General features: G+C 33.0%; 1 protein-coding gene across 1 annotated transcript; it reads left to right on the plus strand.

Moving 5' to 3' along the window:
* Positions 1-9,158: 9,158 nt before the first annotated feature.
* Positions 9,159-16,946, plus strand: LOC113698959 (ribosome biogenesis protein BOP1 homolog). Its single transcript, XM_072058294.1, has 17 exons — positions 9,159-9,236; positions 9,437-9,489; positions 9,961-10,115; positions 10,648-10,765; positions 10,880-10,981; positions 11,966-12,113; positions 12,255-12,363; positions 12,448-12,550; positions 12,684-12,834; positions 12,923-13,055; positions 13,142-13,248; positions 13,328-13,413; positions 13,539-13,599; positions 14,389-14,616; positions 14,720-14,804; positions 15,362-15,540; positions 16,560-16,946. The coding sequence occupies exons 2-17, from the start codon at positions 9,460-9,462 to the stop codon at positions 16,643-16,645; spliced, it is 1,881 nt and encodes a 626-aa protein (XP_071914395.1). The 5' UTR covers positions 9,159-9,236; positions 9,437-9,459; the 3' UTR covers positions 16,646-16,946.
* Positions 16,947-17,089: the final 143 nt, after the last annotated feature.

A 17,089-nucleotide genomic window follows, 5' to 3' on the forward strand; every position in this document is an offset into this window, starting at 1 on the left:
CAATTATGAAGATAATCAAGACAAAGCTCCAAAAAAAGATGGAAGATAACTTATTGAATAATTACCTAACTGTGTATATGGAAAAGGAAGTTGTTGGAAAATTTAGCACTGATTCAATCATAGATGAATTTAGTTTTATGAAAGAATGTAAAGCTCAATTTACTTTTAAGAAAAGAAGTTGAAATTTTAAGATATGTTAACATAACTTTTATCTTTTTTTTTAATTGAAAATAGTTATATTTATATTGCATAGTTATATATTTTTTTAAGGGCAAAAAACCTCAGTGGCCACTAAACTATTGGTAGGATCATGTTTTGGCCATCAAACTATTTTTCATCAATAATTGGCCATTAAACTATATTGCATGGTTATATATATATTTTTAAAACAGTGACATATTGGAGCATCTTCTCATAATGTGCAACTTGGGTGGTTTATGATATTTTAAGATATTTAATCAAAGGTAATTTCTTGTCTTAATTTTCGTTATGACTATATTGCATATTTATGGAATGGACATACCTTTATAATTAAAGTTAATAATTGATATTTTTAGATGTCATATATTTAAATAGATGAAAATTATTTTGAACATAACATATTAAGATAATTTTGTTAGGAAAAATTTTGGTCCCCCAAAGAAAAGTCCTTGCTCTGTCACTGATGAGAAGATATTAGCCATGAAATAAAAGTGACAAATTTTATTTAAATCTAATTTGACATTTTGAACGCAATTTTCTTGATTTATGATTTGTAAAGATTCAATGCTCCGAATGACTATCCATAGCTAGTACACACGAAACCAAGCAGTAGATTAGCATTTCTGTTAACTTAATTGACCAGTTCTTTTATTTAAAATATAATGTATATGCTTGAAATTTTGAAAATAGAAGCAAAAAACATCAAATGATACATATTAGAGAGAACAAAGTGTGGCTATTTATCGGAGGCTTCATTTGTAATTGAGAAATTATGCGTTCGAATCATTAAGGAAATGAGTGGAGAATCACTATTGATCCTCTTTTGAATGGAAAAAAAAAAAAGAAAAAGATACATATTAGAGCATGCATGTGCTCGCCAACAAAATGATCTTCTAACTAGAAATGTTTCTTCGTATTTTAACCTAAAAGTGCATGATTCACTTTCCATTGAAATCTCAAATTATAGATAAAAGGGACTGTTCCATGTATTTATTATACCACTATTCAAGTGCAATGAATTCTAAAAGGGAAGCAGCTAGTTTCATTTTAGTAATTTCCACAATAATTAAAATACAATGAACTTCATACTAGAAAAGAAGGTATGATGGAAATGATGAATATTTAAGACCGCAAAGATGTAACACTCCAAAGTAGCCAAGAGTCACCCTAGGTACATGTACAAAGTGTATATAATAGATAGATATAGCTTGGAACATCTTTTTTTTTTTCTTAATCAAAAAATTATTTCTCAATTAATCTTAGTTCACGAATTTTCAAAATCCTCAACAGCCAAGTTTTGAAGGTGGTAACGCAAAAAATATCACAAAAATTTGCAATATTTTAGGATGGAGACATCAAATTCACTCCCTTGCATTCCCACCGACATGCATTCTTCACATCTTTTGCAGGCTACCAGTAAAATCTCTAGTTCATTGCAGCAGTGCCTGGAGTTTTGGAGAAGCCTCATGGCCTCCAACGAGTTTTTGATCAAATCCCATATGGAAAGATCTCTTAAAACCAACAAAAATTTTACTCTTTTAGTTTACAGCAAGAAAACTCATAAACAACCATGCAAACTATCACGATCCCACAACTGACATTGAGAAATTGAAGAAAATTTGCCTCGTTACAGGTTGCCTTTGTCTTCCAGATGACTACATTGTTGCAGGTAGCTGTAATGGTCTCCTGTGTGTGTACAAGAATTGTAAGTTTGTAATTGTCTTACTTCCAAACAAATATATCTTTGGAACCCTGCATTGCATCAATGTAGGACTCTTCCTTGTAGCAAATCTGTTAGACGTTTCACTGATTTGGGATTCTCCTTCGACAATTGACCAAGAGGTTGTCAAAATCTTCATGTTCCAACTATAGTTTGAAGGACAAATCTTGAAAATCAATTCACCGTACTGACATGCCTATCCGTTCTATCTATACCGTAGATATTTAGATTCCTGTGGCATTCAATGGGGTTCTGCATTGGCTTGTGTTTAACGTTAATCGTGATGAAGGTAAGCCAGCCTATTCAGTGATCAATTTCTACATTGTTCAAGCAAAGTTTGAGGAGACTTTCATTCCAGAAAGCGTTCCTCTGGGTGACTCTGCTCTGGTTTTTGACAATTTCACTAAGCTCCTCTAAGGTTTTGAAAATTACACTTACCTACATTGATTTGATAGTTTTAGTAACAAAATCTTAAAATAATATTGACTTGGTCAAAATTTTAAGTGAATACCCAAAAATACCCTTGTGTAATGAATTTTAATTTACTTCTCCTATATAATTATAGAATTATCTAGTATAATTATAAGGAAAATATGCCAAATTTTTCATATCCATAACTACTATTTGATAAACAACTATAATAATAATAATAATAATAATTTTATCACTATGACATGATACTTTTCATGGTATTTTATTATGGATAGATTTATAAGATAGAAAAGAAATTGTTAAAATAATTCATTTAGAGTTTATGAATTTTTTTAGTAGTGGGATTATCATAATTTAGCAGTGCCTTTGGGCCATTTTCTTTTTAATTTATTGTTAATTTTAAAACCAAAAAAATAGAAAACAAAGATCAGTAAAAACATTGGATTGCATATAAAGTTAATTCATTAAAAAAAAATCACTAGTTGGTCATTTGGTTACAATAGAAACTAGAGGTAATAGTGATAATTCTATAGTTTTATTGGCAAAAAATTTTTAAAAAATGAATAAGAAGGCAAAAGAATGAAAAAATAATTTTAAAAGTCATTTTAAGTATAAGCATATCAAGCAAAGGAATTTCGTTAAAATATTTAAGGGTAGTATCATCATTTTAAATGATAAGGGAGGTCTGTGCAATTTTTAAAATCTCAAAGGAACTAAATGAAATTGTTAAAAACCTCAAGGGAGGTTTCTGAAATTATCCCAATAAATATGTGTGTGTTTATGTATGTGTGTGTGTGTGTATAAATGTTATTCTTATCTATTTTAACTGTTGGAACAGATATATTTATGTTTGGCTTGCATTCTTTGGGTTTTGGAAATTTCCCTAGCATTCTTTTGAAATGTAATTGATCCGACGTAAAAATGTGATTAAGAAAAATATGTTAAGGGGATATTCCCCAAAATCTTCAAAGAAAAAATTTTCAACAAAAATTACAATCCAAACAAGGGATTTTTGTGAGAAATTATGGATTACTAGACAGATCAAGTAGCTGAATTACCATATAACACTACTTTAAAACAATATTTACTGATATAAGAATAAATCAATTAAAATGTCCTCTCTGTTTTTTTTAAACGTCATTATAATTGAATGTATGGGAGTATTGCTATAAATTTATGAAAGTAAAGCTAAAATAATGAGGCTCATGAATCTTAAATTTGAACTAACAAATTGGTACTTTGTTACCTGAGTTAATAAGTTCAATTGTAGGTTTTAGTTGTCATTTGTTTGTATAGTGTTGCTAAATATGGTAACTAAGATACCAAGGACATGGAGTCTTCCAGAAGTCAATGCATGATTAAGTTAGGTTAGTTAACATTATTTTAATGTTCAATAAATCTAGATTGTTTTGCTAGTCCATTATCGGTTGGGTTTATTAAACTAATTTTTTTTTATAATTTTGTCTCTCACATATTAATTACTTGAGATAAGGGCTGTTTAATTCAAAAATGGATATGAGGGTAAGGAATGTGTATCAAAATTAGTGGTGTCCATACTTATTGTTTAGGTGAGAATCATTCAATGAAAATGAAAGCGTTAGAACCCATTCATGATTTGAATCTTAAATTGATTAACTTAATAGTGGAATGAAATCCATTTCAGTCTCAAACCAAATAGGTAAAAACAAAAATTCATTCCTGGAGCGAAGCTTATGATTATGTGATTGCAATTCTGGAATGTGAACCAAAACACCTCCTTATTTGTGTTTCGAGATTGGGTCACTATTCATTCCTGAAAGAAAAAAAAATTTTTTTGGCGTTTTGAGCAAATTAAAATATACGTGAATATTGTTAATTTACTCTATCAATATTTTTATGCCATCACTCTTATCCTTGTTTGAGGGCGCAACTAGGGGTGAGCAAATTCGGTTCATACAAAATTCATAACCGAATTCAAATTCAATTCGGTAATTTAAAATCGGGTATTTGGTAATTTGGTACAAATTCGGTACCTACCGAATTCATCGAATTCTAATATGGTATGAAATAGGTAATGAGATTATGAATTTGGTAATAACCGATTTCGCATTCAAATTCAGTAATTGAAATAGGGTACTGCATTACTGCATTCGAATACCAAATTGGTATATAAAATTATATAATATATAGATAAATGCTATTTAGTATTAGTATATACTACTAATATATTATTATATTATATACGTAAATGCTATTAATAATAATTAGTATATGGTATTATCATCATATCATGTACTTATAATAATAATAATAATATATAATAATGTACAATATATTATTTTAGTATTTGTTAATTGTTATATGACTGTAATAATACAAATATATAGTAATACATAACAATATAAGATAATTATAATACTTATTATTTTATACACGAGTAACATGACTAGAATTAGATAATAATAAATACATATATGTATAATACTAAATATTAAACAATGAACATAATTAGTAATTAGAATTTAGATATTGGTAATTTGATACATCATCCATGTTTGAATTATTAAATATTTGAATGCGTAATCTGTAACTTGCAAGTATTAGTGTGCTCTAAATTTACATTACATATTTAACATAAAAATTCATATTATCTATTTACTAATCTTAAGGCTTTAAGTATAGATAAGACAACTAAATAGTGTAAGTGAATGCATATGAATTGCAAATCAATGTATTAGTGTATTGACTTTCATAATAATATATGTAAGTAAATAAGTTTTATTTTGATTTCAAATAAATTATAAGTTTGTAACTAATATAACTTATCACTAATCATTGTAATTTGTAAGTTTGTAACTAATATTACTTATTATTAATCATTGTAAATTTTAAATTCATAAATTATCACTAATCACTGTACAGTCTAAGGTTTATTTTAGTTTAAATTAATCACTATTTATGTGTTCCTTAAATCATAGACTAAGGATTCTAGGTATAAGTGATCATATAAGTTAAAATTCATATTATCTATTTACTAATCTTAAGGCTTTAAGTAGAGACGAGACAACTAAGCAGTATAAGTGAATGCATGTGAATTGCAAATCAATGTATTAGTGTATTGACTTTCACAATAACATATGTAAGTAAATAAGTTTTATTTTGATTTGAAATAAATTATAAGTTTGTAACTAATATAACTTATCACTAATCATTGTAATTTGTAAGTTTGTAACTAATATTACTTATTATTAATCATTATAAATTATAAATTCATTGTAACTACTAACTAATATTACTTATTAGTAATCATTGTAAATTATAAATTTATAAATTATCACTAATCATTGTACAGTCTAAGATTTATTCTAGTTTAAATTAATAATTTTTTATGTGTTCTTTAAAAAAAATAATAAATAAAAGATATTAGGGATACAATTGATATTATATATGCATCAGGGGAGGAAAATGAAATTATCCATTTTCAGAAACAAGCGCCTCAGAGTAAAGCCCTTCGCTATCACTGAACCCGCCATAGTCGTCACTTTTGTCTAAGCTTCCGCCACCGTTACTCCCAGCACCTCCCTCCCGATAGCTCCACCGCAAGAAAACGTAATCGGCCTCTCTGAAATCATCAATAGGACTCCACTTAAGGTAAAGATTAAATTTTTTCCGTTTTCTTTAATATGCCTGTATATATATGTCACCGGTGCTTCGAAATATTAATTCTTTTTGCAAGCTTTAAGTCGATATACTTGTTATTGAGCTCTGCAATCGGAAAATCATTATGTTGAATTATAATTTTGTCTACTACTAGGTTATCTTGTTGCATTTTCACTGGATTTTGAAAATATACTGCTTGATTTCGTCGGCATTATGAACAATATACTGGAAATCTTGACCTTGACACAATTGAGATGCATATCATCCTTATATGGTAGAGATTTTACTTCACTTTTGTGTGGTTCATATGGACCAGACTCGGAAGGCGTCCTATCAAATGTTTGATTAATCTTTTCTTTTTTAGACCGAATTCATTACCGTTTTCAAATTTGAAATCGGTTGCGGAATGAATTCGGTTATGGCCAATTCGAAATTGAAAACGGTTTAGATTTCTATAGGTCGAATAACCGAATTCACTGAATTCATTGCACCGAATTACCGATTTTGCACCGAATGCACACCCCTAGGCGCAACTTATTACCGGTCGTAAAGTTTTGGAGGTCAAAAAATAAATCATATGAGATTATTGAAAATTTTAACATACTCAAGGGAAGGTTTAGCATTTGCAAATCTCAAATTAACTCTAATTTTCCACTTTAATATTTAATCATACCCTAAATTCAGACTACTTTTCCAAGCGTGAAATTCAGACCTACCATTTCTAGCAGTTATTCCAATTTCCCAAAAAAAAAAGAGTAAGGAATAGAAGTAGGGTCTATCTATCGGGTGCCCATAAGATATATTTTAGATGTCATATTTTTTAAAATGTAACATTAATTAAGGAAAGTAAATAAATACAAAAAAAGGATAGGGAAGATATATAAATATAAGGGAAGGTAATAATTATTAGCATGCATGTATATATATATATATATATATATATATATATATATATATATATATATATATATATATATATATATATATATATATATATATATATATATACTAGGAAGAATGCCCATGCAAAGCATGGGAGTTTATACCTGTGGTGTTAAATAATTTGGTAATATTGGACAATTTGTTTTTACCTTAGGCAAGGCATACAATTAATAGTAGCCAAAAAGGTCATAACATTGCATACTATTATAGTAGATAATCAGTTGAGAGATTTATAAAAGTTTACGCAACCATAATGTATGGATAATAGACATAGTTGTTGTTCAGATTGAAGGTTGATGTTGAATAGTTCTACTATTCAACGTCATACTATTCACATAGATAGATAGATAAAGTAGTAGTGCTAAGATGTAAGTAGATAAATAACTGAAGTAGCAGTCTCGCAATCTTTTCTATTGAAGAGTAGGTGATATAGGGATGAGAAAGGACACGATTAAATTTCTGCTTCTCTAGGTACGGTGCTTCTTGGTTGGTGGCTGAGCGCCTTCTGCAGAGTTTTGAGTTTTAGTAATTGTGGTTGGCGTTTTTGGAGTGGAGCTTGGTTTTGTTGTTACTTCCAAAGACTTCTATTTCATGAGTTCAACTAAATTCAGTGAGAAAATAACATAGCATATGAACATCAAGACTTGTCTATTCAAATAGCAATTTCAATCTACTCACACCATCTCATGCACTTAATTATTGAAATAAAAAATTTGCATTATCTGTAATATATTTTTAAAATTGGATCAATCATTCACATATTTGTTAAAGGCTCCACATAGCTGTAATCAATGCAATAAAATTGTAATCACATTTAAACAATAGATGACATGCATCAAGTGAAAATACACAATTAACTTGTACCTTTTGGAACAAAATGCAATCTAACAAGAAAATCTGCCCACACTTCACCCACCTGCAATAGCTATGACAAAAGCTAATTCATGAATTTTATTGTGCAAACAAAGCTATACAGTTCACAAAGCAAGAAGCATGAATAAAAATGAAGATACCTCTACAAATCTAACTCTGATAGTCGGAAATGGTAGCATCTAAACCCACAATTTTGTATATTAATGACTGCCATTATTGCCACTTAGTTCAGAAACTAATCTACAAATGGTGGAGAAGATGGAGGGTCCTTAGTTACAGTTGTAACATTGAGCTCAAATGATTCTTAATTTCCCACACTTTAATGAGCTCTTAAACATGCTGCAATTACTGGTTCAAATGAATTTGTTTTGTTGGAAGAACTCAATTAATGTTTCTGAGGTCTAACGATTAAAAGCACAAAACTTCTTATCGTTACAGTTCACAAATAGTTTTCAAATGGTTCTTCTACTTTGGCCCATTAATAAACACATTTAATTCAATTGAATGGCTTACCCCAATTCACCCCACTTCCTTTCTGTCTTACCATTGTACTAAACGGGTAGTTAAAATGGTGAAACTGTCACTAACTGACATATAAGCACCATTTGTGAATGTAATCATCATCTCACAAAGGACACTTAGGTAAACTCATACTCCAATGAGCATGGCATGCTTGTACTCTGAGGTGAATTACTTGTATGATACTTATACAATTCCTAAATTGCCCCTTAAAATATCGGATGAAAATCACCCAATAGACAAACTATAACTCGTTTTTATATGTATTTATTTATATATATGTATATAAGATATAGGTTAAGTGAATGTTAAATGTGTTAACGAGTGTTTTGCTAGAAAAACTTATAAAAAAATCATTTTAAAGTTTAGAGAACAAAAATAAAAAAAATCATAAAAGGTTTGAGGACTACACGCTTTTGTACAGTTGCTCATTGTTTGTCCCTCAAGTTTTTCCTTGTGGTCCGAACATAATTGTTTAGGGCTATTTTGTCCTTTGACTCTTAATTACCAGTTTGTCCCTCGAGTTTTAACAGAGGCTCCGAACAGAACAGTGCATAAGTATTGAGGCCTGTCTCTGTAATTATGAACAATTATTATAATTCTTTATTTTTTAGTCTGAGGTTAGTGGTCTGGTCCTCTCTCTTCGTTCTCTTCGCAGTCAGGAGAGAAGAAACAACGCAAATACACGTCTTTCCGCTGTACCTAACCTCCCAGTAAAAACCCTAGACTCCATCGTCGGCCTTCACTCTCCCCATTCCTTCATTCGCCGACGTTGTCACCCCTTGGTTTGAATTTCTTAACGAGGCTATTGTTGCCTGGTGTTTATAGCTTTTGAATGAGAATCCATCTGAAGACTCATTGACTGATACACAATCAGAATCGGTTGAGCTGACAGACAGCGAGGTACATGGTAATTTTGCTTAATTTTTTCAGAGTGGTTTTATGGAACGGAAAATGAATAAAGATATGATTGGTAACCTCCACATGATTATGGAAGTGTTTATGTTTGCTATATATATATATATATATATATATATATATATATATATATATATTTTTTTTTTTTTTGATGATTTGGGTTGTCAATTTATTAGGGTAATGATGTCTCAGAAGATGATGACTATGGTGAAAGTATGGCGGAGAGTGATTCCTCTGAAGATGAGGTGCGTTATGCGAATACTCTTTTGTTAAGTTTTCTAATGTTTTTCAAGAGATATGGTTGGGGGATCATCAAATTTCTTTTCTTCCTTTCAATATGGTGCCTCTTACTCTTCTGTCCCCTTAGAGTGGAAAGTGGTTTTTTTTGGGTGTTGATAGAGGATTGAGCTCTTCATGAAAGTGTGAAGCAGATACTTAGAATCAGGAAATTCTATACAGTGTTCTGATTACAAATTTAGATGATGATAATCTGCCACCATGTGCTTTTTGGTTGTCCTTTAAACTTCAAAATTTGCAATCAAAGCAAAACTAAGAAATCATATCCCATTGCAAGCAAAGCTACTGTTCTCAGTTGGTTGATGTTTGAGGGCCTTTTCTTTTCCTGGATAGCCTTTTCTTAATATAACTATGCTTTGACTTTTTTATTTAGTTTGGCTGAGATAGTAATGAATTGTTCCTTTCTCTTGTTAAATTAGGTTGCTGCTCATAATACAGTGGGAAATGTTCCTTTTGAATGGTACAAGGATGAAGAGCACATTGGATATGATATTGCTGGGAAGAAGATTAAGAAGAAAGTGAGAGAGGACAAACTTGATTCCTTTCTTGCCAGTGCCGATAACTCTGAAAATTGGTGATTACATAAGCATATTTGTGGTCTTCCTGTCGGTTTCTTGATTATACATACTTGAGATTGAATTTGGTTCCTTTTGGCAATTAATCCCTGCAAAAAATGTGGGATGTATGATTTTGACTGATTGTCAATTTGGACATTGTCCGTATAAATTTTTTTTCTTGCCAAGCTGTGTGAAACAGATTTTCCTGAAGTCCATAGAAAAATTATTGCTAATTGACTGCAGTGAGTAGCGCAAGTATTCTGATAAACTAGTGAAACCAATGGCTATTTATCTGCTTCTTGTGTTTCTTACCCTGTGAAAGTTTACTGTCGCATCTGAATTTACTGTTGCTGCCAATAACAAATTTACTGTTAGATGTTATGAAATTGCACCTGTGTTCTGTTATTTGACATTTGAAGCTTTATTCTTTTGTTGGTGTGTTTTTGGTAAGTAGGAATGTCCTTGTAGTGCTGTTTGCTTATGTCCTCTTTGCGGGGAGAGGTGGGGCCTTTTTCGATGCTCCTTTTCAAATTCTACCTGGTTTTGCAGGCGCAAGATTTATGATGAATATAATGATGAAATAGTGGAGCTGACCAAAGAAGAAACTAGAATGATTCGTAGGGTGCTGAAAGGAATGGCACCACACCCTGAATTTGATCCATATCCGGTTTGTACCTATATCTGTCATGCTTTCTTCTGCTTTTAGTGATTGTCATTCCAACTCTATCTTGTGAATGATGTTTAAACTTTCAGAAGTTCGTTAATTTTTTCCCCCCTGCAGACAGCTGTTGATTGGGTCACCATAGATAAAGCTGAGCATCCCTTCCCTGATGCACCAGAGCCAAAGCGACGTTTTGTCCCTTCGAAGTGGGAGAGTAAAATGGTTTGGAGTTCGTGAACCTTCATTTACTGTGTATTGGGGTATTTGCTGTTAAAAAAAATTACAATAGACGTTGATTTTCCAGTAAAACACTAATATAAGATTGTGTTTTTATGTTAACTTTGATTAGGATATATGGAAGAAGTAGAAAACGGTAATGCTTGTCAATTTTTGATCCTGAATTTTCATGCCGTGAAATATTGGTCCAATATATGAAAAAGGCTATATCCAACTTCTGAAATCTGAAGTCTATGCTGAATAGTTGTTTCAGTGGAAATGTCGTAATATTATGCGTGCTACTAGCATTCGACTGCATCTCTGATAAGAAATAGAGAAATTGAGCATATCGAATCTCTCTTTCTCTCTCTGGGGGTGAAGATGGCATGTATAATCTACTTGGGATAACATCTGGTATCCCAGTTATTCAGGGGTTTGGTAGCCTCTAAGACATCCGTTCAATTTCTACAACCCCTGGTCACCTACCCCAGGGAAAAAAAGAAAAGAAAAAGAATCATTCCAAGATCCTTTAGTGGATAGCTGGAACAAGCTATCCGCTACATGACAAGGACAGGAACATCTCTGTCTTTCTTGCCCCAAGTTTACTGTGCTATTCAAATGATTAGATCACATTAACTGAGATGGTAATTTTATAAAAGCTATTTTAGAAAAATGAGATTTTGTTTTCGCTTTTTCTGGTCCTCGATGCTTTTTCCCCCTTTGTGACTTATATTTTGTGTCACTTGATTTGAGTAGTTCATTTCAGTATTCGATCTTAGGAAAAATGGGGTTCACTTTTCGCCTTTTCTTGTCCCTTATGTGTTTTTCCTTTATCACTTATATATCATGTCACTTTATTTGCCTATGTGTTGAACAAAATTGAAACAAATAAAGATTTACTCTTCTGTAATAACCTTCTTGTTAAGTATGAAGTAGGGCTTATGTGTGGATGGCTTTTAATGTGTTTAATGGTTTCCTTTCCCCTTATAGATTGTTCGGCTAGTACGTGGTATTCGGAAGGGACTAATAAAAGTCGATGATAAACCCAAAGAGGAGAATCGTGTATATCTTCTATGGGGTGATGACCGTAACTTAACAGAGAGGCACCATATTCCTCCACCAAAACCTAAGTTGCCAGGTGGGTAATTCTAAAGTAACTTTTTTTGAATGAAAAGTTCCATTAGACTGTTAATTTTCTGTATTGTGACAGTGTTTATCTTAGTTTTTGTCATTTATGAGGAATCAGAAAAAGATACACCATTAATACTATAAGTTTCAGGTCATGAGGAATCCTACAACCCTTCTTTAGAATATATTCCAACAGCTGAAGAGGTTAAAAAATATGAGCTTATGTACGAGGAAGACCGGCCTAAATTCATACCCAAACGGTGGGTATCTGGTGGTGCCAATTGATTTTCTGTCTTTGGCATTTATGTTGACCATGGTCAATCCTAATGTGCTTTTTTATTTAGGTTTACATCTATGAGAAGTGTGCCTGCATATGATAAAGCTGTTCGAGAATCTTTTGACCGTTGTTTAGATCTGTACCTGTGTCCAAGAACTCAAAAGAAACGTGTATGTATGGGCAAATCTAATTTGTTTACTTGACTTCCATTTGATGGCTCGTGAGTATCTAAAATCTTAGCCTTGGCTATTTTGGTTAAACATCATTAACAATGAATCTGGCTCCCATCTTCTGCTTTTTTAGATTAATATTGATCCTGAGTCCTTGAAACCCAAGTTGCCGAGCCGTAAAGATCTTAAACCCTATCCAACTACATGTTATCTTGAGTATAAAGGTCACAAGGGCCCTGTGGTATCAATATCTACCGACTCTACTGGGCAATGGATTGCTTCTGGTTGGCCACCTTTTTTCTTACAGTTTATCACTTTTCTGTTTACCAGTAATGTGAATTTTCTTCATTATCAAATTCTATACGTATTAAGGTTCTAATGATGGAACGGTGCGTGTCTGGGAGGTTGAAAGTGGAAGGTGTTTTCGAGTATGGGAGCTGGGAGAAGCTGTCCAGCATGTTGCCTGGAACCCTTCACCTGAACTTCCTGTCCTGGCTGTTTCTGTGTAAGGATGATGTAGAAGTTATCTTTCTTTTCATGTGCTGGTTTTATTAAATAAGGCATGTAATTTGAGAGTGGCATAATATTTAGGGGACAAGATGTGTTTCTTTTGAATACTGGACTTGGTAACGATGAAGAAAATCGAAGGGTGGATGATCTTCTGCACGTCGAATCACACATGGCACACAATGAACCAGGTTAGTGTTAGTCACTTTCGCCTAGCATACTGCACAAAGGCTACTCCTTGACTGGTCTTTTTTTCTTTTCTTTGCTCAGGTGCTAGTGAGGCCATTATAAGTGAGACCATTGTGAAATGGTCTCGAGATGATAATCACGGGGCAATCAGATTAAATCACTATAAGGTACTTCAATGCTGGTCTATGTTTGCATGTTATATTTGAAAGCTGTTAAGCAAGTTTTTCAACTTGATCAGTTTGAAGGCCCTTATATAAAGAGAATAACTGCTTATTTTTCTCTGAATGTGCAGACAGTGTCTTCTGTTGAATGGCATCGTAAAGGAGACTATTTCTCAACCCTCATGCCATATGATATCCTTTCACCCATTGTATGTTGATTTATTTTAACCATGTCTATTACATTCTGTATTTTCTCGAATTAAACCACAAGCTTTGGGAAGGGTGGAATGCCGGACTATCAGTTCTGTTATTAGTGAGATGACTATCTCTCTCTCTCTCTCTCTTTCTCGTGAAATTTTACCTGTGATGATAAATTCATGTGGGAACTCAATATATAATTAGATATGCATGATGTCTAAGTTGGTGACTGGAGATAGAATGCAGAGGTACAGGATCACTGGCTTTTGATTTGATTGGATTGGGTGGGATTTTGATTGGGTATTAGGACTGTCATGATTAATAGTCCTGACGTTCGCAGTCCTTTGTAAAAGAGTCATTGTGTGTGGATATCCTAAAGAAAAAGGTGCAAACTTTTTTAGGTTTGTCCTATGCTAATTAAAATAAATTGAAGGGCAAATAAAGTCCATTTTGTAGTATATCTTATGCAGAACTTGTTATCCCAGGAGATTCTCTCCTTTGATTTGGGAAATTTTATTCCATGTAGATGCATGAAACTTTTTATTGGGTATGATGTTATGTAAAAATGCCAGCTAACCACAGACAATGCAGGATTCAGAATCTACTCTCACCTAATTTCATGAACCAAATCTGACCTAAGTGCCAATCAGCATGCCATCATATCATTTACGACCTAAATTAGTTGCACTTGGTATCTTTCTTCCTTTTGCTTCAAGTGCTTATGTTAAGCTAGGAACTTGGTCTCTCTTTGGATGGTGAGTGTTTATTCTTGACGCAATATACGGGAATCAAAGGCAGTATTAGTTCACCAACTCTCCAAGGGGTTAACACAAAGGATACCATTCAAGTTGCATGGGTTACCAGTTTCAACTGCTTTCCATCCAACTCGTTCAATATTTTTCATATCAACAAAGAAGAATGTCCGCATTTATGACCTGTTGAAGCAAAGGCTAATCAAGAAGCTTGAAACTGGAGTACGTGAAGTCTCGTCCATTGCCATTCATCCTGGTGGTGAGATAGTGGTTCCTATGGACTTGTCCTCCTTTCTTACTTGACATTTCCCCCTTTTGCATGTATACATGATTGCTTAATTTTGCAGTGTCTTTTGATGCAGGTGACAATGTCATTGTGGGTAGCAAAGATGGAAAACTATGTTGGTTTGACATGGACCTGTCATCTCAACCTTATAGGGTTCTCAAGTAAGTCACTGCATTAAATTGCAGTGTTAAGAATTTACGTTTGAAAGCTTTATATGAATTTTTGCAAACATTTTTAGTGTTTTGGGAGATGAAAAAGATGCATGTGTATTTGGTTAAACTCTCCAAGTCTGTCTTGTCAGATTTATGCACTGCAACCAAGAAAAATGAACGAAGTAGAATTTTGCATGGCAAAGATAGATAATATAGTTGAAGTGAGACAAATAATTCATAATGAATTAGTGCAATACAAGTGTGGAAGCAAGATAGCAAATTATTTTTAGAAAACAAAAAGGCATATTGAAAGTTTTATGTTTCTGATCGCACGAACTGCATTATGCATTTTGCTTTGTGCAACTTGAATGATGCGTGGAACATGTCTATAATCTGTAAGACCTATATAATGAATGTTGACCTAGATTGTGCTAACCAGCTGGAAGAATCTGCCTGGTGACGTAAAATCCCTTATGGATGGTGTAGAATATGCACAATCATGCAAAAATTGTGGTTGTATTTTCTGCACCATTAATAATTGTGTTTAATTGGTTTTTCAATTTCAGTTGCCATCCAAAGGACATTACCAGGGTGGCGTTTCACCGTTCGTACCCTTTGTTTGCGTCAAGTTCTGATGATTGCACAGCATATGTTTTCCATGGCATGGTGTATTCAGATCTGAACCAAAACCCATTGATTGTACCATTGGAGATTCTTCGTGGGCATGCTAGTGTGAATGGAAGAGGTAACTTGTTGATTCATGGATTTTATACACTTCGGAATGTTGATGGAAAAGGTAGAAATGATGGAATTGATATGAATTTCTTGTTGGGCCTGAGCTTGCTTGCTTAGATTGGTTGAACTGTGAATGCTGTGCCTCTCTAGTCACTCTTTTTGTCATTTCTAGAATTAAATGATGATTATAAACTTGGGCTGCATGACAACCAGTAATGTTGGTAACTCTTTGAAATGTTCGTCATGCTGACTTTTTACCTGTTGAGTTCTTTTTTAAATGTTTGGATTTTTGGTGTAGTAGGATATTAGATAAAGCTTTTTGCGCTGAGCGGTTTTATTAGGTTTATCTCCTTCATATAGGGGAGATGATCCTAATTTATGTCGTCATGATTTGACTTTGAAGGAAAGGGATGTGGGCCTTGGTTAGTTTGACTCAAATTTTCTTTGATTATGCAAGTTTAAATTCTGGAGGACTTCCTTCTTTGATTTCATCATCAGAATTATCGGAAAATGGTTCATGCTCACATATATGGTGAACAAGAATATGAATATGATTATGTGCATAACTGTTATTACTTGTAGCACCATCACCTAAAAAATCCTGCAGAGTGCTATCGTATTAGATATAGGCACCACATGATGCTGCCTGTTGGCCTAGTAATATGATTGCCTTCTCCAGAGACACTTCGGAGGGGTAGGGAATATTTAGTGAGGGGGGAAGGCAGCTTTTCATCATCTGCTCTATCCTGTGATCTCAAGAAGGAAACTCAATGTCAGAAGTGGCTTTATCTAATCATCTCTAATCATGTTTTTATTTTGTATGCTGTTGGCTTCTAAGACTTTTACCATTTGTGATCCAGTTATATACTCTTCCGAGCTAATATAGTTGGTTTCTTTGGATGAGTGAGTGATACCAGCTTGTTTACGTATATCAATAGTTCTGATCTCATGTAGAACGTCTCAAAATTTATTATAAAAGAAACATGTAGGTGTATAATCAATCATTGGCTGAAACATTGCTCTTTTCAGGAGTCCTGGACTGTAAATTCCACCCTAGGCAACCTTGGTTATTTACTGCTGGAGCAGATTCTGTGATCAAGCTCTATTGCCACTAATTAGATGGTACGATCGTCCTCCTTGATGAGTTGTGGATCAAGCGTCAATATGCGGCTAAGATCAAACAGGGCAAATTTTGACTTGTGTGAATTGAGCTGTATGCTCTTTCCGTCTTATACGACAATTAAACACATTACAGTCCATTTAAAATGATGGACTATTGACATTATTGTTGGTTGTTAAAAATTTCCTCCTTTTTGCTCTGTATCCAATTTTGGTCATGTAGGTTATGAAATGCGGAATCCCGTTACATATCTTTGTAAAAAGAATGCTAGATATCATCCTTTTTGGTTTTTTTTTTTTGGCATGTGTGTTTTTGGGTTGTTTTCTTGATAACCACCATCATCAGACGATTACTATTGCTGATTTGCTGTGTTTGAATGGTGGTGATGCCACCTATCAGCTAGTCAATATCTGAATATTCAATATGGATTAATCAGAAA

This window comes from Coffea arabica, chromosome 7c (assembly GCF_036785885.1).
Source record: "Coffea arabica cultivar ET-39 chromosome 7c, Coffea Arabica ET-39 HiFi, whole genome shotgun sequence".
NCBI classification, from domain to species: domain Eukaryota; kingdom Viridiplantae; phylum Streptophyta; class Magnoliopsida; order Gentianales; family Rubiaceae; genus Coffea; species Coffea arabica.

What these genes read in the sequence shown, in the direction of transcription:
- LOC113698959 (XM_072058294.1), top strand. Translation starts at nt 9,460, where the DNA reads ATGGCGGAGAGTGATTCCTCTGAAGATGAG. An exon ending in CGAAGTGGGAGAGTAAAATG is followed by an intron (nt 10,982 to 11,965) that starts GTTTGGAGTTCG and finishes TTCCCCTTATAG; the next exon opens with ATTGTTCGGCTAGTACGTGG. An exon ending in TCAGATTAAATCACTATAAG is followed by an intron (nt 13,414 to 13,538) that starts GTACTTCAATGC and finishes CTGAATGTGCAG; the next exon opens with ACAGTGTCTTCTGTTGAATG.